Source organism: Thermobia domestica, chromosome 8 (genome assembly GCF_964235325.1).
Source record: "Thermobia domestica chromosome 8, izTheDome1.hap1.1, whole genome shotgun sequence".
Taxonomy (NCBI): domain Eukaryota; kingdom Metazoa; phylum Arthropoda; class Insecta; order Zygentoma; family Lepismatidae; genus Thermobia; species Thermobia domestica.
This window is the reverse complement of record NC_137461.1, coordinates 30613207-30638456: the sequence shown is the minus strand read 5'-3', so window position 1 is coordinate 30638456 and position 25250 is coordinate 30613207. Positions and strand designations below refer to the sequence as shown.

Below are 25250 nucleotides of genomic sequence, written 5' to 3'. Positions count from 1 at the left end.
ATTTAGATAGCCGGTATGTCAAGTCAAAATCGTAATAAAACAAACAGCCTCTGCTTTTTTTCCACTTCGAACACTGATTATTTATCCTTATCTCTTCCTTGTTGACCGATGCAAGATAAGCTTATTCTTATTCTGAGCATCTCATTCATTTAAATGTAATTCGCGTAGGTATGTTCTCTCCCTCTATTTTTTTAAAAATAAAGTTTTACTATGAAGAAACACACTTCCTTGTTAAGAAACTCCACTTCTTGCTCTCTTCGTTGTTCATACCATGGTCTAACCATATTTTACGTATTCTGAACCTGTTGTTTAAACTTCAGGAAAAGTTTAGTCTAGCGTAATCTACTTACAAGTTTCTATTATTATTTACCGCTGCACACACTAGCAATCAGGCACGTATTCCAGAAACTTTGCACACAAGAAGTTCTCTTATGGAACATTTTCACTCCGAAATAATGGTCATTATGATTACATTAGATAAAGGATATTGTATTTCATCTTTCTTCATGATTTTATTTATTTAATTTTCAATCCCTTCCTGATTTAAAAATAATCTGTGAAAGGTGTGATTCCTGCAACAATAACGATAATTATAGGTTCTATGAAATGTTGGGCTAAGATCGTATTCTTTGTTGCCATTTAAAATACTTGATTTCCTTTGGTCGATAGAAGACTCCCACTCAACCTTCGGCGTACTACGCACTATAAATTAAAACTGTGCTCCATTAACAGCTCTAATTATTTACATTTCATTAATTTTATTTATTTATGTATTTATTGAATTTTCCATCCAACCTCCCTAAACTCCATATGCATTTTTTTTTACATTCCATAGGTGAACTCTTTTCTTTAGTTATACACAATATAATGTGTTAATTTTATTGAGTTGCACGTGATATCACAGGCACAGACATCTATTAGCCTCAGATAGGTGAGCGATAGCGCAGGTAAAGACATCTATTAACGTCAGACAGGCAAGAGATACCACAGATAGAGACATCTATTAGCATCATGCAAGCAACCGATAGTGTAGGTAGAGACATCTATTAACGTCAGACAGGCAAGAGATAGTACAGGTAGAGACATCTATTAGCATCATGCAAGTAACCGATAGTGTAGGTAGAGACATCTATTAACGTCAGACAGGCAAGAGATAGTACAGACGGAGACATCAATTAAAGTCCGACAGGCAAGCGATAGTGTAGGTAGAGACATCTATTAACGTCAGACAGACAAGGGATACCACAGATAGAGACATCTATTAGCATCATGCAAGCAACCGATAGTGTAGGTAGAGACATCTATTAGCGTTTGACAGGCAAGCGATAGTACAGACGGAGACATCAATTAAAGTCCGACAGGCAAGCGATAGTACAGATAGAGACATCTATTAGCGTCAGACAAGCAAGCGATAGTACAGATGGAGACATCTATTAAAGTCCCACCCAACCAGGTACATTCTAGGAACGTGCCATTTAAGTTCCATATGTACCGTTTACGTACCTGGTACTTGAAAAATGTACATTTCATATGCATAGCACGTGTCGCTAGGTACGTGCCTTTCGAGGAATTTCTGACACTTGAAAGATACTTTTACATGCTTCCCTGGAATGTGAGGAATGTGAATGGCACATACCCCATGTACCACGGCATGGTTGTGCGTAAGTTTCGTATTGCGACTAGGGTTGCCAATTTAGCCACTTTGTGACGAGATCTGGCCATTTTGAGAACGTCGTTAGTCACATAATTTCCAAAGAGCCAATAGTGGCTTTTTAGCCATATGCTTTTCACTTCTATAGCCACTTTCTGAGTTTAGCCACATTGTAATATATTGTGTGTGTCATTTTGCAATTTTCTAACGTTTGATGCGTTCTCTAGGTTGTAACATTCTAAACCCCACTGGCAGAATTGTCCTCATAAAATTAGCATTGATGGTTATATTGTGACGTTACACAGCAGAGAATTAGTTCAAAACCTGTACGTTAAAACTAGACGTTAAATAAAATTTTCGGGAAGACGTAAGTGTAAGTATAAACTAACTCCTTAAAGAAATTCAGCCTGATAATATAGACATCCTTCAGGAAATGGTTATCCTTCCTTTTCCATTATTATTTGGCTATGAAACAAATGCCGGAGACATATACAACCGCTATATACAACAGTGTGGTGTTGGAATGTGTAATGATTAGGATGTGATGTTTTACTTTATTGTTTTGAAAGTTCAACACTTCCAATGTACCCGTAAAAATGTACTAAAGAAATAGTGCCCATGTTTTTTAAATATTCAATTAGAACTGGACAATCTACATGAAATTTGCAATCGATCAGTGAAAACGGCATCTTTCTAGAGCCTGTAGTTTCTGAGATCTCATTGTCGAGAAACATATATGTGTATTTTAAAAGAGCTCCAAAGATGGCAGCACAATTCATTTGCATGTATTTCGGAGAAGGCTTACTAAAGGCAAAGGCCTTTGAACAATAATTTAAAAGGATAAACTTTGTGACAAATATTTATTTCAGTAATTTATTTAAACTACACTCTTTTAAAAATATTTGTCTTTGTTATAAACGTGAAATCACAAATAACCGTAAATCAAAGGTTTGAATGCTAAGATTATAGGTTAGAGCTCGGTCGCTCGTAAACATCTCAACTCAGAAGTCAGAATCGATCTTCGATTCATAGGTCTGAGAGCTACTAATATTATTTTTGTTCACTCAGGGAGGATTGCTCTGCTACAGACAATCGACATCCCCTTGAAGTCCGTATTGTTGACTCAAGTGGGAGCCCGTGGCCATCATCATCCATTCTCTTCATCATCTATTTTGTGGAGGGCCAGTGTTCGCACTGACCGACATCTCCGCGAGGACGTATTGCTGCCTCAAGTGAGAGCCACAGTGGGCTTCCCCTAGCACGTCATCTCATTGCATTTCCTGTCATCTTCATTGTCAGAGTCGTCTAACATCTCAAGGGATGGCATCAGGTGGCCATCCGGGACTACCGCCGTTACCTCCGGGTCCGTCTATCGAACCTACCTCGGTGGGTAAGAAGGCCGACCGCAGACAGCAAACTACATCTCAAGGCAAGAATACTGGTAGATCCCGCTCTCGTACACCGGATAAAGCCAATAGCACTTCTCATCAACCACCAACTAAACGCCATCATACTGTAAGTGATTCTGAACAATCTGTCAGTTCAATGAATCTTGACGACGACAAAGAATTCCCATCTATTCAGGATACCTCCAAACCGTGTCTGTATTCATTTCTGCTCACCAATTTTGACACCAAGTTTGACAATACAAAGCTAGCCTTCCAACAACTTGTAAAATATCTGCCACGCGCTTCTGTAGCACAGATAGTTCGCACTCGAAACGGAATCATTTTCAAATCTTACGATTCTACTTTCTTAACTACTGTGCGAAATAAGTGCAGCTTTGAAATTTTTGGTAAGCACGCCAATATGAAGCGCCTCGAACCTAAGACATTTCGTCAAGCACCGCCACCACGTAAAACACCGGCTCTTTCGGTTGTCATTAGAGGGGTTGACCCTTCTCTAACCGACGACGAGGTCATGGAAGAACTTACTCTTGAGGGACACTCCATTGTAAAATGCCTTCGTATTAAAAACGATCAAGGAGCTACCTATATGGTACGAATATTAACCAATTCTCAAACCACTATTGATGATCTTCTTACTCATGGCGCCCTCATCTATAAAAAGAAACATCGCGTAGAGCCATCGAAATCGCCGCCACCTTTACCATTAAGATGTGAGCGCTGCCAAGCATACAATTCACATCCAACATCGAAATGCACGCAGCCAAGCAAGTGTGGGTACTGCAGTGGAAACCACGAAACGAAAGCTTGCAATAACCTAACGAAGCCACCTCAATGCTCTACGTGTCCGGAACAACACCCCACATATAGCTATCGCTGCAAAGCACGGCCAACGGCCGAACCTTTAAATCCGGAGCTCACTGTTCCGCTGCGACCCGTCCTGCCTGACATTCAACACAATGTACCACCCCAACCTCTTGGCGAAGCAATTTCCATCCATCAACTCCTTTCGTTCTTTACCATCGCATTGCAAAATATTCATCCTTTTCTACGTCAACATATTCTCCAGGTGGTCAATCACGCAGCCCGCATCATCTTTAAATATTCTTTCCAAGCTACTTACTCTGGACCTCATGTCTATTTTCATGCCACCCCTCTTGACGAATTACATGTCTCCTCCGACACTTCCAACACTACTCCTGCACCTTAATCATGGGTATTTCATTACTGTTTCTTAATATTCGGTCACTTACTTCCCAGTACACTCTCTTCGAACAGCTACTTCTAGAAGAAACTATTCAGGCTTTCCTTCTGAACGAAACTCTCCTTACTCCATCTATGACGTTCAGGATACCTCGCTACACCCTACTCCGTTCAGATTCTACCATTGCAGCACGCCGAGCAAACGGAGGAGTGGCCATTGGCTTCCATCCTTCGATTAGTCACCGCCAATATCATCCTGCATTGATTAATGTTCCAGAGTATCTCATTACTACGTTGTACTTCCACTCCCTTTACGTTACCATAGCTACCATATATGTACGCCCTGGACATCCCATCCCACGCTCATTCTTTCTTTACATCTCCAATAACTTTAAATATTATATCATAATGGCCGACATCAATATTCACAGCCGTCCAGCTAATCAGAAACAAAGCTTCCTTGATTTCATTACTACTCATACCACCGGCCATGTTTTTGATATCCCTAAAGCAACCAGACCCATCACGAATACCACACCTGACGTAGTTATTTCTTCTGGCAATCTCTTCCAGCGTTGCACACTTGAAGTGCTCGATTCCATAGGTAGTGATCACCTTCCTATCAAACTTCATATCGATCAACCGCAGGCTCCTACTCTTCGTTTGCTCCCTGAACCTCGTCGTGTTCCACGATTTGATCAAGCCAAGTGGGATGACTATCGCACTACTATTGCTGAAGATTTGGTTACCATCGAGCCTCCTACTACCGAAGATGATCTCTACGCACGGGTCTCTGAAATCACTCACTCCATTCATCACGCTTCTGACCTTCATATACCCACAAGTGAAATCTCCAGGTACCAACCACGTCTACCGCCAAACTACCTACCTCTCGTACATCGTTCTCGCGAATTCTTTCGTGAATATCAGCGCACTGGTAACCTAGAAGCTCTTCGTCATCATCGCCAACTTCAGCGCACTGTACGTAACTACGTCAAGGCACATAAGCTTCGCAATTGGGTGAAGACGTGTAACAACTTAGCTGAAACTTCACACCCTACTAAGTATTGGAAGCGATTTCATATGTTGACTGGGAAGCTTACTCGCACACCATATCCGCTGTTAGTAAATAACCAACCATTACACACAGACGAAGAGAAAGCGAACGCCTTTGCAGACCACCTGCAGACTACCTTCACCCCATTCCCATCTGATTTTGTTCAAAGACATCCTACTGATCGCTTGAACTTATCATCTTCATATCTACAACCCAGCGCAGCACACATTCTTCCTGACGACAATCCTCTCACAGCTCCAATTTCTACATCTGATATCGCCACCGTCGTAAACCGCAAGCGCAACACAGCTCCTGGTATCGACCACATAACTTATCGTCATATCAAAGAGGCTCCTTATTGTCTTCTTCTGCTTCTTTCATATATATATTCTTTTATTCTCCGGACCGGCTACATCCCCTGTGACTGGAAGACTTCTTCCACTCTCATGTTTCTTAAGCCCAACAAACCTCCAGATTCTATTGCTTCTTACCGTCCAATACAATTAACCTCCGTTTTTAGCAAAATTCTTGAGCGCATCATTGTCATCAGACTACATCACTATCTTTCTCAATATAATCTCTTGCCTGTACACCAAGCTGGTTTCCGACCTAATTTCAGCATCAATGATCAATTGCTCAGACTTCTCAACCTAATCACAAATCATTATAACACTGCTCGGCCTTCATGCCTCATTCTTTTTGACCTAGAGAAGGCTTTTGATAAAGTGTGGCATTTAGCCCTCATGTTCAAACTTCACCGTTTTAAGCTTCCACTCTGCTACCTCCGTTTCATTTTCCATTTTCTTTCTAACCGCCTATCTTATGTTACCATCAATAGTTCCTCATCACATCCGATCTTTATCCATTCTGGTGTACCTCAAGGCTCCGCTCTCTCGCCTCTTCTATACCTTCTGTTTGTAGCCGATATGCCAACCTTCCTCCCAATGTTCATACTTTTCAATATGCAGATGACACTGCCTTTCTTTGCACAGCCAGAACTATTCAACAAATCAATTCTGCACTCCGCCTAGCAATAGACTCTTTTCTCCGATGGTGTGCTAAGTGGCGCCTTCATATAAACTCGACTAAGACTCAAGCTATCGTCTTCATACCACCTCGAAAACGTTCTCGAGTTCAGAAAAACCCCAATCTACTTAATCTAGAGGTTCATGGCACACGAATATCACCTACTAAACAGGTTACCTATCTTGGTATCATAATCGATCATCACTTAACTTGGCGGCCCCATCTTCAAGCAATCATTCGTAAAGCGTATGCTCGGCTCAATTTACTAAAACGTCTAGTTGGTACCACATGGGGATTGCAACCCACTACAATCCTTAATACGTATAAGGTATTCTTACGTCCAGTTCTAACTTATGGTCATCCCGCTTGGGTTGCTGCACTACCTTTTTTCTATCAGAAATTACAAATTCTTGAAAGGCACGCATTTCGTCTGGCTTATAGGATCAAGCTTCCCAGTCCGACACAGGAGCTTTACGACCGTATCTCTTTTCCTACCATTCTCCGTCATCTTGAACAGTTGCGACTAAAGTTCATCACAAACCGGTTTCAGCAACGTCATCCATTACTTCTAGATACTATGGATGCCGACCGCCACTATGATTTAGGATATCAATTTTCTACTTCCCCTCTATCCCTACTCTTCTCTTTATATCTCAAAACCATTCCACCAGACCATCCAGATCATTTTGTCGCTTCAGCTTATTCTTCTGATCACCTTCCATTTCATATATCACCTACATATGCTGCACCGTAACCTATTGTGCTAACAGGGCTCCACTTGTCTACATTACTGTCCAGAGCAGCCCCTGGACAAGAAGATAATCTGCATTCGTCTCACTAACATATCCTTGTGTTGTCCTGTCATATGCACTTCATTGTCATTTTTTCCCAGTCCTCATGATTATGAACAAAGTTCATAATGTCCAATGAAATTGAATAAAATGCAATAAAAGCAATAAACTGAAATTATGATCTAAATAAAATAAATGATTCTTTCCGCTTACTCTTACTTCCCATAGACCACCTCCAATATCCTTCCTTCCCCAGTCTCTGCACTCCTCACCCCGGATAGAGGGCGTAACCCTCGCAAGGGAGCTAGCCTTCGGCTAGCACTAAAAAAAAAAAAAAAAAAAAAGCTCGTAAATGTTACTGTAGTATTTTACTAGATAGTTAAATTGCCACACAGATGCCGGAGGGCGGCATATATTTTCAGAGCTAGTTGCTTGGCTTTTTTTAAAAGTACAAGCTTCTAAATTCGAACGTAAAAATGAAGCGTTAAGGTTTTAGTATTTAAGTACTCGCACCCCCAGTTGCATAGCACTGCCCTAAGGAACATTACTGACATGCCTAGTACATTCCTGGCACATGCCAATGCCAAGTAAATGTGTCAAGTACATACACGGTACGTGATATACACATAATAGATACATTCCTCGGTATGTGTCATGCACGTACTTTTGGGCGGAAGTAACCTTATTCCTTACATGTGTATTTCACATGATTGCTCTATTCACGTACCTATCATGTACATTCCAATGTACCTCGAGGAACATTCTTTACACATGATCAGTATGTACTTGTGTTGGGTGGGGTCTGACAGGCAAGTAATAGTACAGATAGAGGCATCTATTAGCGTCAGACAAGCAAGCGATATTGCAGATAGAGACATCTATTAGCATCATGCAGGCAACCGATAGTGTAGATAGACATTTATTAGCGTCTGACAGGCAAGCGATAGTACAGATGAAGACATCTATTGGCGTCAAACAAGCAAGCGATAGTGCAGATAGAGACTCTATTAGCGCCAGACAGGCATGCGATAAAGCAGGTAGAGACATCTATTAGCGTCAGACAGCCAAGCGATAGTATAGGTAGATATCTATTAGCGTCTGACAGGCAAGCGATAATACAGATGGAGACATCTATTGGCGTCAGACAAGCATCCGATAGTGTAGGTAGACATCTATTAGCGTCTGACAGGCAAGCGATAGTACAGGTGGAGACATCTATTGGTGTTTGACAAGCAAGCGATAGTGCAGATAGAGACATCTATTAGCGTCAGACAGCCAAGCGATAGTGTAGGTAGAGATATCTATTAATGTGGCAGTTTATTATTAGGAATTAACGTGATGCACACACTTCGCGCTTATTATTACCCACCCAACACAAGTACATACTGATCATGTGTAAAGAATGTTCCTCGAGGTACATTGGAATGTACATGATAGGTACGTGAATAGAGCAATCATGTGAAATACACATGTAAGGAATAAGGTTACTTCCGCCCAAAAGTACGTGCATGACACATACCGAGGAATGTATCTATTATGTGTATATCACGTACCGTGTATGTACTTGACACATTTACTTGGCATTGGCATGTGCCAGGAATGTACTAGGCATGTCAGTAATGTTCCTTAGGGCAGTGCTATGCAACTGGGGGTGCGAGTACTTAAATACTAAAACCTTAACGCTTCATTTTTACGTTCGAATTTAGAAGCTTGTACTTTTAAAAAAGCCAAGCAACTAACTCTGAAAATATATGCCCTCCTCCGGCATCTGTGTGGCAACTTAACTATCTAGTAAAATACTACAGTAACATTTACGAGCGACCGAGCTCTAACCTATAATCTTAGCATTCAAACCTTTGATTTACGGTTATTTGTGATTTCACGTTTATAACAAAGACAAATATTTTTAAAAGAGTGTAGTTTAAATAAATTACTGAAATAAATATTTGTCACAAAGTTTATCCTTTTAAATTATTGTTCAAAGGCCTTTGCCTTTAGTAAGCCTTCTCCGAAATACATGCAAATGAATTGTGCTGCCATCTTTGGAGCTCTTTTAAAATACACATATATGTTTCTCGACAATGAGATCTCAGAAACTACAGGCTCTAGAAAGATGACGTTTTCACTGATCGATTGCAAATTTCATGTAGATTGTCCAGTTCTAATTGAATATTTAAAAAACATGGGCACTATTTCTTTAGTACATTTTTACGGGTACATTGGAAGTGTTGAACTTTCAAAAAAATAAAATAAAACATCACATCCTAATCATTACACATTCCAACACCACACTGTTGTATATAGCGGTTGTATATGTCTCCGGCACACTTACGTCTTCCCGAAAATTTTATTTAACGTCTAGTTTTAACGTACAGGTTTTGAACTAATTCTCTGCTGTGTAACGTCACAATATAACCATCAATGCTAATTTTATGAGGACAATTCTGCCAGTGGGGTTTAGAATGTTACAACCTAGAGAACGCATCAAACGTCAGAAAATTGCAAAATGACACACACAATATATTACAATGTGGCTAAACTCAGAAAGTGGCTATAGAAGTGAAAAGCATATGGCTAAAAAGCCACTATTGGCTCTTTGGAAATTATGTGACTAACGACGTTCTCAAAATGGCCAGATCTCGTCACAAAGTGGCTAAATTGGCAACCCTAGTCGCAATACGAAACTTACGCACAACCATGCCATGGTACATGGGGTATGTGCCATTCACATTCCTCACATTCCAGTGAAGCATGTAAAAGTACCTTTCAAGTGTCAGAAATTCCTCGAAAGGCACGTACCTAGCGACACGTGCTATGCATATGAAATGTACATTTTTCAAGTACCAGGTACGTAAACGGTACATATGGAACTTAAATGGCACGTTCCTAGAATGTACCTGGTTGGGTGGGTAGAATGTGAGGCATTTCAGGTAGTAAAGATGAACTCAAGTAAAGGTAGTGTAATCTGGACACATGGAAATTACTTTTACGATATTCAAGTAGTAAAATCCTAATTTGTTTTTCGGCAGCTAGTTCTTTGTGCCGATATATCTGTGTTTACTGCGTAAAAGATGTTAGTTCCAAAAATCATAAATCGTGGACATTTGACCAAGATTGGTATTGAAAACTTTCTGCTTACGTAAAGTCTGAAAAAAACAAAGTTTATTAAACGTTTTACACTGCTTGCGAAGTGTTGGGGTGTTTTAAATCTCTGCATAAATTTAAATATCTGCGTAAATAGTTCCCACAATGAATTGTAAAAAGGTTTGTAAGTTCAAACGTTTAGAACATTTTGGACTTAACACTTTTTACGTAGCAAACACAGATATGTATATTTTGTGGCACTATACATATATGTTGTATGATGGTTATATGTATATATCGTTTCTCTTGTCTTGAATAATTACAGTTTCAAAGTGAAGGAACGATTATTCGAACGTTCAAAGTGCAGTTTCAGGAAACAATGTTTCTTGACTTTGACCATACAACTAGGGACGTACGCAGGAATTTATTTCGAGCTAGAGTGACAAAAGATTTTCGGGAAATGGGTCCAAATTCAATATGAGGATAAATTGTATTAGAATTTGTAAGATTATTCCTAAAATTAGACTAAATTTACAGAAAAATCGAAATCTCGGGGGTTACGAACTCCCAGAACCCCTGGATATGTCCCTATTTACAACTATACAAAGCCTAACATAGTGGCTACATACCAATATATATATTATTGTAATGACCTTGGTAAATTATATATACGATTCAAGAGAGTTTATGAGAATCATTGGGAAATTTATCTTGAAGACGGTACTGTATCCGAAATGTTTGGATTTGTAAACATTTATTCAAAAGCTATGTGCAACGAATTCTATACACGAACGTATTTTGTTAGTCTTACACAAGTTTCTATTATGTTACTATCTTCTTCACTTTCTAAAGCTATTTTAATCTTGATTTTATTTTTTATCTTCAGGTGAAGCAAATTATGGAGGAGGCTGTTACGAGAAAATTCGTTCATGAGGAAAGCAGTTCCATCACGTCTCTCTGTGGTAAGTAGGCTTCAGCCTTTAGGTTTAGGATTTTTAGTTCTGGTCTTTTTTCTTTTTCTTATCTTTTCTTAAGTTCAAAACGAACCTTTTGAAAGTACGTACTCAATGTGTCAAATGTTTCTTCAGGTTGGGAATACAGATCATTTTTCAGCACCATTCTTTTCAATTTTGAACCCTTTATTTCCATCATCTGAACCATATTTCTTTCCTCTTATTTTACTGATACTTTCTAAAAATGTATTATAAATTTCCCGATGATCGTATATTGTAGTTTTTGTGCGAGATTTCTAAGATCATGCGTATTGTGCTTTCTCTAGATCTGAATGACCAAGGTGCAATTTCTAAGGCGCATCAACTTCTTCAATCAGACAAGATTCATGATTTTTCAGGAAGAACTGGATATATATAATGGAAGAAATAAACTTGGAATAAAAACGCTTAGAAAAAGGACTGTGAGTTATCTAGTTTCGTGAGGCGACAGTTAAATAGTTTTGCCGAAGAAGACTTGACGTTTAATTTCAGAAAAATCTGAATATTGTCGAATTTACAACATTTACTGAGGAACTGTTTCTAGTGAACACAAAGTTTACCCCACTGGTCTCTGTTTATATGGAAAGTAGCTTTAACATCTACAAAAGACGTTTTATCTCCAAGTAGAAACGCGCTTAATTTGAGAATTTGGGAGTTACGTAATACTGTCAAATATAAGCTATAATATGTTCCAGTACATTTATCCATCATATGTGGTTTCCTTCAAATACAGTTTTCCTTCTAATATAGTTACTCTTCAAATATAGTTTTCCTTCTAAAATAGTTATTCTTCAAATATAGTTTTCCTTCAAATACAGTTATCCTTCAAATATAGTTTTCCTTCAAATAGTTTTCCTTCAAATATAGTCATCCTGCAAATATAGTTTTCTTTCAAATATAGTTTTCATTCTAGTATAGTTATACTTCAAATATAGTTTTTCTTCAAATACAATTATCCTTGAAATACAGTTTTCCTTCAAATCTAGTTATCCTTCAAATGTAGTTTTCCTTCGAATAAGTTTTCCCTCAAATGTAGTTTTCCTTCAAATAAGTTTTCCTTGAAATATAATTTTCTTTCAAATATAGTTTTCTTAGTTTCCGTGAAATATAATTATTCTTCAAATATGGTTTTCCTTCAAATATAGTATTCTTTCAAATAGTTATCCTTCAAACATATTTTTTAATATATAGTTTTCCTTCTAATATAATTATCCTTCAAATATAGTTTTCCTTCAAATCTAGTTTTTCTTCAAATATAGTTATCCTTCAAATACAGTTATCCTTCAAATGTAGTTATGTAGTCTAAATGAGAGATGAATATATTGTTTTCAATTAAATAAAAGACGATTTTCACAATAATTTAAGGAAATACCTCCTATTTTGCCGCTTCTTTTAACTGCTTTTAAAAAATGGAGGTTATCAGCTTGATTTTTATGTATGTATATTCGTGGTTATTTCGAGAACCGTTGGTCATATTTCGATGAAGTTTTAACTAGTCGAATAACCTACTCTCAAGGAAGGTTCTTACGTATGAAACATTGGGATAATAATAATTAAATAATTAATTATTAAAAAAATCAAATTATTTCTGCAACGCCTGATGGAAAGAACATGGTCAAATTTGCAGCAACCGGAAAATGAACAAAGTAAGGTGGGTTGTATATAACCTAAATGATTAAAAATATTTTTTGTGGCCAGTTTGCTCCAATTTTCTTCTAACAATGTTTGCTGATGATGAGTGTATAAGGTCATTGGCGATGTCATGACTGCTTACATGCGGGTCTTCTTCAACTTTTGCCATATTATCCATGTGTTCTGTGATTGGTCGCCCAGCGCAGTGTGAATTCAGTACAATGTGTATATGAATTACTGTACAGTGTGTATTCATTAATTTTCATTTCATGTATAGTAAAGGCTCTATGCATTCATAAAGTACGTACTTTCCCTTTGTTTAAGGGTAATTGGACAGTTTATTCTCTGTTGTATTCTAAAGCAACCAATACGTACAAGTACAGTACTGTGTTTTCTGAGGAAACATTCGTACTTATTCTTGTTTAACCTCATTCCCAATAACCCGGCATTTTAATAAACTTGGCCACCCTTCGGTCTACATTAGGTCGAGTTTTCGGACTTTACTGTATTAAGAATAGTAATAAGTTATTTTCTGCTTTTTTAAAGCTCGTTTATTACTTTCTACTTTCTGGTGCTTTTTTGAAAACGGTTCATGTTCTTTAAGAAGTTTTTATTCCCTTTATTTTTAGCACATTTTTTTCTTGGAAAACTACCTTTAAAAATCCCAACATTTATTATCATATTAGTAACTGTATCTGAAGTGCACGGAGAAAAATGCATAATCCAGTCGGCATGTAAATGTTGTTTTTACCAGGTTACGCGCGTCACCTCATTAAGTAATGTTGTTTCATCCGTAGTACCATCTACACCACCGTCCAGCAAAAATTTTGTATTGTGGTACTACCATTTCAAATCTAGAATTAACGCCATACCCATTCCGACGGTGGTAACTTACGTATATAATATTGTTACCACCTTCCTACGACTGTCCTCACTTGGTTCTTTTTAAATCTGTGACTCCCTACGTTACGAGAGTAATAGTTTTTAACACGAAATCAATCGCGTGAATAGAATTATCCAATCACAGCGAGTCTAGTTCGACGCCAAACTCCAGACTTGGCATGGTGTTTCCACCTGCTGTACTTTTATACATGAAATTACATTACTTAAGGAGCGCACCCGCGTAAATACGATGTATCCACACAGAAATCCTAGTCCTTTTTTTCTCAGTGTGGGAAATATGAAGAAGGGGTAGTAGATATGAAGATTTCCATTTAGTACTAATCAGAATATATGGAAATTAAAAAAAAATCAATGTTTAATTCAAGTCATCTCTAAATAACAAGAACCATACATTTCAATGAAGTATCTTTAGTTTAATGTATCTAGACGGTGGTTTCGGAAAGAAAATACTCACCCTAAAATTTAAAATTATCCACTGGAAGAAATTGTTGCGTCATTTTGTTTATGTACGTCTAATTTTGATTTTGACAGGTTTTAATATTATTAATTCATTGTGTTACTTAACAAAAAATAATAATAATAATAATAATACAGCGATATTGATTCAACGAAAAATCTATGGAAGGTTTTTTAAAACATATAAAACATTTAAAACATAGTTATATATGTTTTAGAAATATATGTGTTACTTTCACGTACGCCACAAGGACTATGCCCGTCATTGTTAGGAATATACCTATGTCTGTTTTTCAATAGAGTAGATTTTTTAAACATACCGGTAGTACATAAATCAGTAGATAAATCATAAATCTATTCCAGTAGATTAAAACTGATCAACTACGCCAGATAGACAAAAATTACATATTTTTAATGCTATAAAATTTAGTTTTTCTCTATTTTCTCTATTTGAAATTAAATTCCAAAACAACTGTTTCCAAGGTTGCAGAAATTCATCTTTTGTGATTGCAGTTTTATTCCATAATATAACTCTTTAAATATTCATCTCAAGCAAATAAAACAAAAATTTAGGAAAATTGTTTTTAGTTCGTTTAAAATTTATATTTAAAAAAAAATAACTACGTTCCGTCAAGGTAACTATTTTCTTGTCTGACATGAGTCGTTCGTTGCTGTTATCTGTTGAGGAAAAATGTCCTTAAATTATGTTAAGAAAAAAAAAAAGGAAGAAAATTATTTTCAACGGAAAAAAGATGTCTTCATAAATCTGCTAACGTCATTCTTCGCTCTCATATAAAAAGTTAATGAGGCATGAATACGAAGAAGAAAGAAGATTTAAAAAAAAATCATTCCGTAGCAACCGCAATTAAGAGGAAGATATTTGGTTCGTTTCTTTAGTAGAAATTTCTGATTTATTGCAGTCACGTTATCTCATTAATAATCCTACATTACAATCTATTCAAATGTAAAGTAACAAAATCAATTGAGTTCCCTGGTGGCACTGATGCTATTGAAACAGTATTCACACTGAACAAAAAGAAGTTTTACAGGAAACTAACAGCAAGAGGGAAAAAAAATATGGAAAAGGAACAACCATAAAAGAAGCAAGAGAGAACTACTACTAAAAATAACTATGGGAAGCAGAACACACAGATAACAGTAAAACAATGTATAAAAAATACTATAGAGGAGTCATCATAAGATGGTCCCTGAAGTTTATTTCCACATGCGGAGGGAAAATGCAGCTATTACATTGGCGCTAGTGTTACCAACTAGGTCACTCCATTTTTCACCATTAATAAAACTGCCCCAATATTTCTAGATACGCCGAACCGAAAAAGCCTTCACAAGTGAGTAGTGGCAACGCCGCTGCGAGTTGTCAGAGACCTTCTCTTGCTGATTCGTCTATAGCAAACAGAAAACATCACTCCGGAGCAACCGCAATTAAGAAGATATTTGCTTCGTTTCTTTAGTAGAAATTTCTGATTTTTTTTCTATTACGTTATCTCATCAATAATCGTACATTATAATCTATTCAAATGTAATGTAAAAATTCAAGAAAACAGCGAAACCAACGATGAACTATGAAGTAACATAGATCTATCAAAAAAAGTGACAAGAAAAGCACACAACTAGAAGGCATCCAGGAATGATAAAATCCATAATTATTCGTATCAGCAATTCGAACGTACATCGACAACAGCACCAGTAGGAGCATACTTGAAATAAAAAGGCTCTGGTAGGGAAATCCAGGAGACGCAAGTGGTAGGGAAGAAGGAAAGTTTACCTCAGCCATGATGAGCCGAAAGACTCTGCCATGCAAAACAGTCCAATCGTTCTGTCTACGGAACGAACAATGTTAATCGGTCCCTGTGTCTTACGGGGTTGTCGAATCTAGGCCTCAGGAATGGAAACCAGGAGCCTCTCCTGCCTTCACTAGAGCATGGAACTTCTAGTTTATCTTCTCCAAGAGTAAAGCAGGCAACAGTTCCTCAGCAGAATGAGGCCTCTATCATTCGATGGGTTGCTAAGGCTATGGCTGTCCTGAAGTCTCTCTGCGAATCGTCTTCTTGACATGATAATAGACTCCGTGCTACACATTCGGTCCTCTGTCAGGTTTCTGTTCTGAGGCGTTCTTGTTCTGGAGTTTTTGTAATCTACCAGAATTGATGTTTCTGTCATACACTCTACATGTGTTGGCTACCTCATCAAAGTTGTAAGAGTCGTAGATAGAAAGTATAAATGTTCTGAAAACGTCCTGATTGAGTCTTCCCTTAGGAGTCAGACAGAAACTAGGAAGGGAAAGGATCATGATATAACAGTCATACAAAGTGGAAAAATAAGAAATCTCTTATGCCTCTATTACCCTAACAATTACAGAATGATGGTTCAATGAACATAGAGGCATACGGGGAGAATCCAATTAGGCGCAGTATCTCATTATGTGCCTTCTCGTTACAGTACTCACAGATAGAATTACCCACGAGACACAACTTTTGAGAGGAGTGGAGTGAGAAGGAGTGGAAGTCTGATGAAGACACAGTTATTGTGTTGAAAGTGTTACGTGATAATGTTACATATTACCACATAGCCTTGCACATATGTTATTGTGTATTAACACAACTTTTGTATCGAAATACGAGACGATACAGAGCTCTTGTATTAGAAACAAAAAAACACGTTTAGAGACGAGACATTTTTTTGAGATAAAATACACTCAACTCTTCCCTCTTGGGCAACTCTATTTGAAAACACATAAAGAACAATTAATAATGAACGTAGAAATAACGAACCAGGTTTATGGTAAAAGTAGAAACTTATACACAGTGTACGTAGATTACTATCAGAAAGCATACGCTCGCCTCCCCTGCTCCCCTGGATCTTGCACGGTTTTAAAATGTACGGAATTAGCGAGAAATTGATACATATTTTACAAATCATCATAAGCAAAAGGGAATACAACAATATACCCAAAAGATAGCCAAACAGAAATAGAAATAAAACATATGAAATCGGGAAAGGGATATTTCAAGGAGATGGCGTAAGTTCTCTGCAATTTTGTTTAGGACTTAACTTACTGACTGAATTATTGGAAATATATTGAGATCGAGGACGATCTAGAACGCAAGAAAAAACAAAAAGAGTCAGACATATGTATTGTATCAGTCAGACACTTGTATTTTTCATTCTACTAGGTTGTACAGTAGGGGCCGCGGTGGCTCAGTGGTGGCGTTCACCTCTGGTGCTTGGGGTCTCGGGTTCGATCCCAGCCCCCGCCAAATGAACTTTGTGGTGGATAAACACCGTGTGCGTGGGTTTTCTCGGGGTTCTCCCATTTCCTCCCACTTTCTTCATTCTACCATTTCATTCATTATTCATTATCACCGTCTCCTTTAGCCTAACCGGCATAATCGCGGGACGTAAAACTCAAATATTTCATTTCATTTTTGGTTGTACAGTAATTCCCCATCCGCCTATCTCTACCGTCCCCAAACCAAAAATGAAATGAAACAAAATTTTGAAGTTTTATCTCCCCACGCTTATGCCGGTTAGGCTGAAGGAGACGGTAATGATAAGAAATAAATGAAATAGTGGAATGAAGAAAGTGGGAGGAAACGGGAGAACCCCGAGAAAACCCACGCACACCACAAAGCTCACTTGTCGCGAGCTGAGATCAAATTCTCTTCACATAAGTAGGCAGTAACTCCGCTCTATGGCATATGCCCGTAACCTCTGGTTTTCTTCCTGGACTGAAAAGTTAGACGCTGACGATCGTTTTATAGAGTCGTCCTTCTTCTTTCTCGGTTGTGGCAAGTAACATACTGATCACCAGGCCGGTAGCCAGCCCAAAAATTTAGGGGGGTCCGGCTGAAGTTAGGGGGGGGCCGATCCAAAAATATTATAGTTTATCACCATATTATAGTTCATTTGCAAGCCTACCGTGAATATTTTAGGGGGGCCCGCAAAAATTTAGGGGGGACGGCCCCCTAGACCCCCCTGAATACGGGCCTGCTGATCACTGATGCTCAACACCTCATGACATCATTCTCCAGGGTTTATACAGGGTGATAATGAAAACCATGTCATAAATTTAGGTACCGATTTCTTATACCAAATGAAGGGAAAAAAAAGTTCTAATAAACATGGTGGGAAAACGTCTCCTTTCAGAGTTATAAACCGCCGAAAATGCGAAACGTCACCTTTTAAAACGCTCTGGCATGAGAATGAAGAGACCTCTCCGCAAGCGTTTCAAAGAATTACACTGTAACTAGTATGCGCTATATCAAAATATCGATCTTTCACAATCATGGACGCCCGAAGGGGAGGGTGGGGTGGGGCCCGAGTTCTCCCCCCCTGGTCACGAAAATGTATTAAATTTCATAAGATTTTCCTTAATACAAATAAATATATCAAACGTAATATAGAAACCAGGGATTTGAGCCCCTCCTAGAAAATCTTCTTCTGTGCCCATGTTCACAATCCTGCGGTACCGGCGTAATAAACTGTATAAAGTAAGGTAGTGTCAGTGTTGCCACACTTGGTACAATTGTACCAAATTCAGCCCTTTTTGTCATTCATCGGCCCTTTGGTACCACGCTGGCATTTTCAGCCCCTTTTGTGAAAAAGTTGGTACAATTCTACCCAATTCAGCACCATTTAACAAATACTTGTTACATTTTCAAAAATGTCAGTAAGACTTTTCCTACATCTGACGTTATACATACTGCGTGTTGGACTCTTAAAATATGCTGTTGAATATTCGTTCTGTGACGATTTTTTGTGGAATATTCGTAATTCAAACTATACTGGGAAACAAATGACGCTAGATGGGCTCATCTGCGCCGCGCATGGAGACGAGAAAGAAGCAGTGTGGTGGAAATTTTAGTTTCAAAAAAAAAAAAATCACACACACACACACACACACACACACATTGAATCAAATGTTGAATGTTCTGAAGAAAACCAGTGCGTGTTCAAGTAAGTCTGTAATTTATGTGTCCTTGCAAAGATTCTACACGACGGTTTTTCGGGGTCTTCCTGTTTGGATGTTTCTAAAGAATAATTTTTGAAAAGAGCACTTTCTTGATTTGGACTCTTAGAAGAGGGGGGCGGGGGATTCTAGAACATTACCTCTTTTAGTTTCGTGTTATAGAGCCATGTATTACACTGGTATAAAGTAATGATGAATTTAGCCCTTTTTGTTTCAATTTGGTACTATTTTTCAGCCCACTTCAGAGCTAGGACTATGGCAACACTGGGTAGTGTACAGGAATACACTCGTAAGTACTAGTTGGGTACCCGTTGTGTGCTACCAGAGGTCCGTTAGACGAAATACTAGTGTCATCTACAGCTTACGTCATAGAAAATCAGAAATTTTTCAGTTCTTGTTCACAAACACTTCAGTATTTTGAAACGTGCTTGAATAAATGTGAGAAAAGAAGGAAAATTGTGTATCTTTATAACATAAATGATGCTATAAATAATTGTAAAATTCTTACCTCTCTCAGATTCTAGACAGACGGCTGTAGAAAAACAAATCGTCACTACGCCTCGAAGAACCACTGTGTATTAAAACCACAACTTTTCAGGAGACAGTCGAAAAATGTAATAAAATTGGTTCTGCGTATATTATGCACTGGACATTGTTATAGCTTTCTTCAACAATATTATATTCTACTTTTGTGTTTACGAGCACATATCGGTTTGTCTTTTGCGCCTTTATAAGCACATAGAGGATCAATACGTACGTGATGAGAACTTGAAGCCTTTAATTTCAATCTATTATTTTTTGTCATTGTTGTGGCGAAACAATTGAATATTCACTTATCACATTGTAAGGAACGCTGCCTGACACTTTTTAGGTTTATTTGCACGGCATAACTCATTTACGAGAAAAACGTCACATAGCGGTGCTTCAAGGCGCAACGACGAATTCGCTTAAAGATAGAAAACTTTTTTTTTTCTTTCTGTCAAAGAAATTTCAAACAATTTTGGTATATTTCGCTTTACGAACTATACAAGTAAACGAAAGTCAACTAAATTGTACCATTTTCAGGAAATGCTTTATATTTCGTAAGTTTTAAGGAAATCAAAAACTTACGTACCTATATCATTAAGAAGTACTTACCTCTTTAGTGGTTATAGTAGAGCATCGGTTTCCTTCCGATTTACAATTTTTTTTTCAAAAACTACGCATGAGAAATTACTACACTCGCTCATATGAGTTAATTTTGGTTAATGAAAATGACATTAAATGAAATCTTTGAGTTTAACGTCCCACGATTTATGCCCTTGGGACTAAGGGAGACGATGATTAAAGCAAGCGAAAGATCGTGGAATGAAAATGTGAGACAAAACAAGAGTATCACGGACACGATGTTGTTGACCACAAATACTTGGCCGGGAATTGAACCAAAAATAGCACGCACCCATAGGCGGAGCTATGGGGGGGGGGACATTGTCCTCCAAATTTTTGACAAAGAATAAAAATGCCACCTATGAGATCCTTCAATTCTCATTTGTATTTACCGTGCACCCCCAGTAGATAAAAGGTCTGCCCCCCCCACAGGAAACAATTCCTAACTCCGCCCATGCACGCACCACAGATTTTGCTTAGTGAGATCTATTCCTTGGTGTGTGATGAGATCTACCACATCTTTGGACATTTTTGTTCCGTTTAACGCTAATACCAATAATATTGCAGGATTTTATTAGCGCAAATTTTAAGATAATTCGAGAATAATAAAAGGAAAAAAAAATCTTATTTTCGCTGATCTTAAATCCCCGTTCTAAACCCTGTACCACTCTATACTCTGTGGTGTGTGTTAAGACATGTTAATACGGCGTTTTAGTAATCCATTTACGTAATTTAGAGGCTTAAAAACTGAGAGCTCCCTTGTGATTGACCTTGACCTATTTTATTCTTTCCTGCAAGCTCTTTGCTTCTGGAAAAAAAATTGCTTGGCCCTGACCTGGACAAAGATAGGTGCAACTCGTTTGCTTGTGAGTTTCGTTTGTGTGTAGCCACCCCCTGAAGGCATGCGCATAGTAATATCGATTTGAACCACTTGGAAAGGTTCCAGGTTGGTTTGTAGGGCCGCGGGAAGGGGTGTGGCATTGCAATCACATCAGATTACATCGGAGCATCAACCCTTTCCCACAATCATGGAATCAAGAGGCATTTCTTTTTCCTTAGTATAGCCCCTTTTACTATAGATACGTTTTCGTTTCTACTAATTTTCATACTAGCTTCCAACATCCTCACAAATCCGTAATCAAGGAAGCTCTTTGATTCTTTGTGAGTTTATCATGGTTTGAGGAAAAAGGGAATAACTTTTTCAAATTCTTTTTTAACTTCGCTTTAGGATACGCAATCAAGAATATTCAACTCAGCAACACAGGACTGCTGTTAAACGAACCGATGTTCCAAATGATGTAGACTTCATTGCCGACGATGCAGAGTCGGCGCAATAAAAGGCGAATATGTTTCTGACGGCGTGTAAAGAAATCGGTCTTCAAGGTGGGAGTGGATATGCATAAGACAAAGGTACATGGTAACAAGCAAGGATAGTATCCACGGTAACATTACAATCAATAATAATAATAATAATAATAATAATAATAATAATAATAATAATAATAATAATAATAAATTTAATTTTCAATGCTACAAGCAATTTCTTCGGCAGAAATACGACACTTTGTAAAATATTAATATACAAAATTAAGATAGACTAGAAAATAAATTAAAGTAGCTTATATAAAATTGTAAACGAATCACGTTAAGACACTTGAACTCATTCGTAGCTAAGCAGTTGGCGTACGCGCCTTTGGCGTAGGAGACTCGGGTTCGATTCCCAGTGGGAGCTCATGTGGTTAGGATTCCATGTTAATTAGTAGGTCCCGTCTCATATAGCCTCGCTGCTAAAAGGGGCGTTAAACTCAAAACTCCACTCCATTTCGTTAAGAAACTTGTCAAGAGGTTAAAATATCCATATTTCCAAGGTTCAAGTAGGTTTTTAGTGGCGAATCTAGGAGGTAAAGACTGGGGAGAAGCCAAACACCAGACTATGATAGTTCTATCATAAATTTATTATAAACTTTCAGAAATATATAAATAATAGGTTAAATTATTTTTGTCACTAGTCCTGGGCTACATCTGCCACTGGAATAAAATCAAAATAGTCAGTTTATAGTTTGATTTAATTTTCGTTTAAAAGAATGAGTCAATACGTCCTTTAAAAATTACTCATTCGCAAAAATTTATTAAAAATTCACAATAAAAGCAGGACTAGAAGATATATTACTTGCCATAAAATTAAAATAATTAGATCTACGTGGTTTTCCAGTGTTAACTACTTTATCCATCATCTCCTGTAGTTCTTCTTCGGCTCTAGGTATAATAGCCGTGTCATCTGCATACCTGACCTTGTTAACACTCTGTCTTGTACTCTTGAAATCTCTAGTTTCCATTAATGCTTCCTTCATTAAACTTTCACTGTAATAGGGTGACATACATAATTAGGGTGTCATACTACATCCTTGTTTGACTCCTCTTCCAATCTCTACTGATTACGAATAAGTCGTCGGTCTTTCCAGTTGATACCGATTTCTTTAAGTACGTTCAGAAGTTTTGTCCAATTGACCCGGTCGAAAGCTTTCTGCCAGTCGATGAACCACAAACACAGCTCTTCTTTTACTTCAAGAACTCCTTCTGATATAATTCTCATCAACCCAGTAGGATCTCTGATGCCTTTTCCTTCCAGGGTCCAAATTGATCTTCCTCCAACATATCTTCTATTTTACTTTACAGTCACCTGTTCAATATGCGCGCATTAATCTTTTTAGTGTGGATACACATTTTTGCTTGCTTTCTCTTGGGTAATGCGATCATTGTAGCATCAAGAAAATCCTTTGGCCATTCTCCACACAGGTAAATCTCGTTAATAAGTGAGGTCAGTACTTTCATTGAATTCTCACCTAATCACTTCAGCAAATCTGCTGGTATGTTGCCATCTCCAGTGGCTTTCTTCCTTTGCATGTCTTTGATATCTTGTGCTACTTCACTTTTCAATATACTGGGTCTTTCTTCTTCTTCATCCACTTCTTCCTCTGCTTCGATCGCAATATCTTTGGAGCGGTTCTTCTGATTGTACGCAAGGTCCTTTTATGTATTTATCCCAAATTCTAAAAATTCTTTGATGGTCAGTAACTATATGACCTTGTTGATATTCGATTCCAAACGTGCATATACTTATCTTAGCTTTCCATCCTAATTCTTGTGCCTTCTGATACATCAGATCATATCTGCCGCGCCGTTGAAGTTCCATTATTTCTTCACATATCCGTTCCATGTACTTTTTCTTTGGCTTTGTCTGTCTCTCTTCTCAATTCATTAATCAGCTTTCTGTATTTTTTTGATGTTTGTGGTTTTCACCCTTCTGCGTTTCTCCCACTTCTTAAGCATCGCTTCAGTTATCTATGGTTTTCTCGGTGTTCTTTTCACCCTGCTAATGTTATTGTGGAGTGTATCAAGTAGAATCTGTTTAACTTTTCCCCAACTATTTTCTACATTGCCTACCATATCACCCGTTGCACAGAATTTTTCTTCAATCTCTTGTTTCACATCACTGTCCATACCTGTTAGTCGTTCTAAGTTCCATTTTCGATTTCTTTTTCCATTATTCATGATTGATTATAATCAGGTTTGTACTTCCGCCACTAGGAAACTTTGATCCGAATCAGTGTCCCTCTCGCGGTAGTGTCTTCACGTCTCGTACACTACTCCTGAAACGTTGCTTGACATAATTTTTCTTTATGATCAAAAATTTAGAAAAAAGAAAACTTTGAATTAGTAACGAAGAAAGTTAATATTTTAGAGATGTAGCAGAGAATTTAAAGTTACATTGCGTGGCATAAACTAAAGAGAGGATTGGAAACTGTTGTGTTAGCTCTTTAATTTTTAATAGTTTTCGCATCAACTATAAGGATAACAATACATACTTTTGAATTAAATTCACTCATTTTTAACAAAATATAGTATATATATATATATATATATATATATATATATATATATATATATATATATATATATATATATATTAGATAAATATGTAGCAACTTCAGTATTAGAGACTTCCAACACCTAATTAATTATATCTGATGTAAAGTAACTATTTACATCAGATATAATTAATTAGATCTTGGAATAATACGTCCTTTAATGCTTCTGATTGAATTTCAGCTGACTCCATAATGGTTGAAATAGAAATTGATAATACAATTTCGATATAAATCGCTGATAACTTCACTTACGTGTTACTAAATGCAGAAGTTATCATCACGCATTAGTTAAGCTCTTAATACAACGCTAGCAACGACTCTGTATAAGGCCCATTAATTCTATCTTTGCTTATCAGAAATTCCTCCTTACGACGTTACTCACATATCGTACTTCAAGGGGTCATATTTCTGAAACTATTTGTGTAATCTATATTTGTTACTAGTGTATGTGCATTCTCTCGTCCTTGTTAAATGAAACAAACAACGATGAAGGATCTCTACAATTAATACCAATAGTTAAGCTTACTTTGTGACCGTCTACCACAGTGGTCGCTAAAATTCTGAAGCTTCTGAGCTACCGTACCGTTTTAAATCCAATTGCAAGCTACCAACCAATAAAACCACCAAGTGTTTTTTAAAAAATCTTATCTTTGTTCATTGACTATAAACTTACATTTCTAGTAAAAAACATGAAATCACACTATCCAAGTTAGCAAGGTCTAATATACACATGAAAAACAACGTTTAGCAAATGTCTAATATACACATGAAAAACATAACGTTTAGCAAATGTCTATTATACACATGAAAACATAACGTTTAGCAAATGTCTAATATACGCACGAAAAACATAACGTTTAGCAAATGTCTAATATACACACGAAAAAACATAACGTTTAGCAAATGTCTAATATACACACGAAAAACATAACGTTTAGCAAATGTATAATATACACATGAAAAACATAACGTTTAGCAAATGTC

General features: G+C 37.4%; 1 protein-coding gene across 3 annotated transcripts in view; it reads left to right on the top strand.

Moving 5' to 3' along the window:
* The window catches only part of LOC145692823 (small G protein signaling modulator 1-like), a 564802-nt gene that overhangs the window by 250114 nt on the left and 289438 nt on the right, over nucleotides 1-25250 (top strand). For all 3 annotated transcript variants that reach the window (XM_081768318.1, XM_081768320.1, XM_081768317.1), the window contains exon 3: nucleotides 11105-11180. In XM_081768318.1, coding sequence (XP_081624444.1) covers nucleotides 11105-11180 — 76 coding nt within the window. The remainder of the gene's footprint in view (nucleotides 1-11104; nucleotides 11181-25250) is intronic.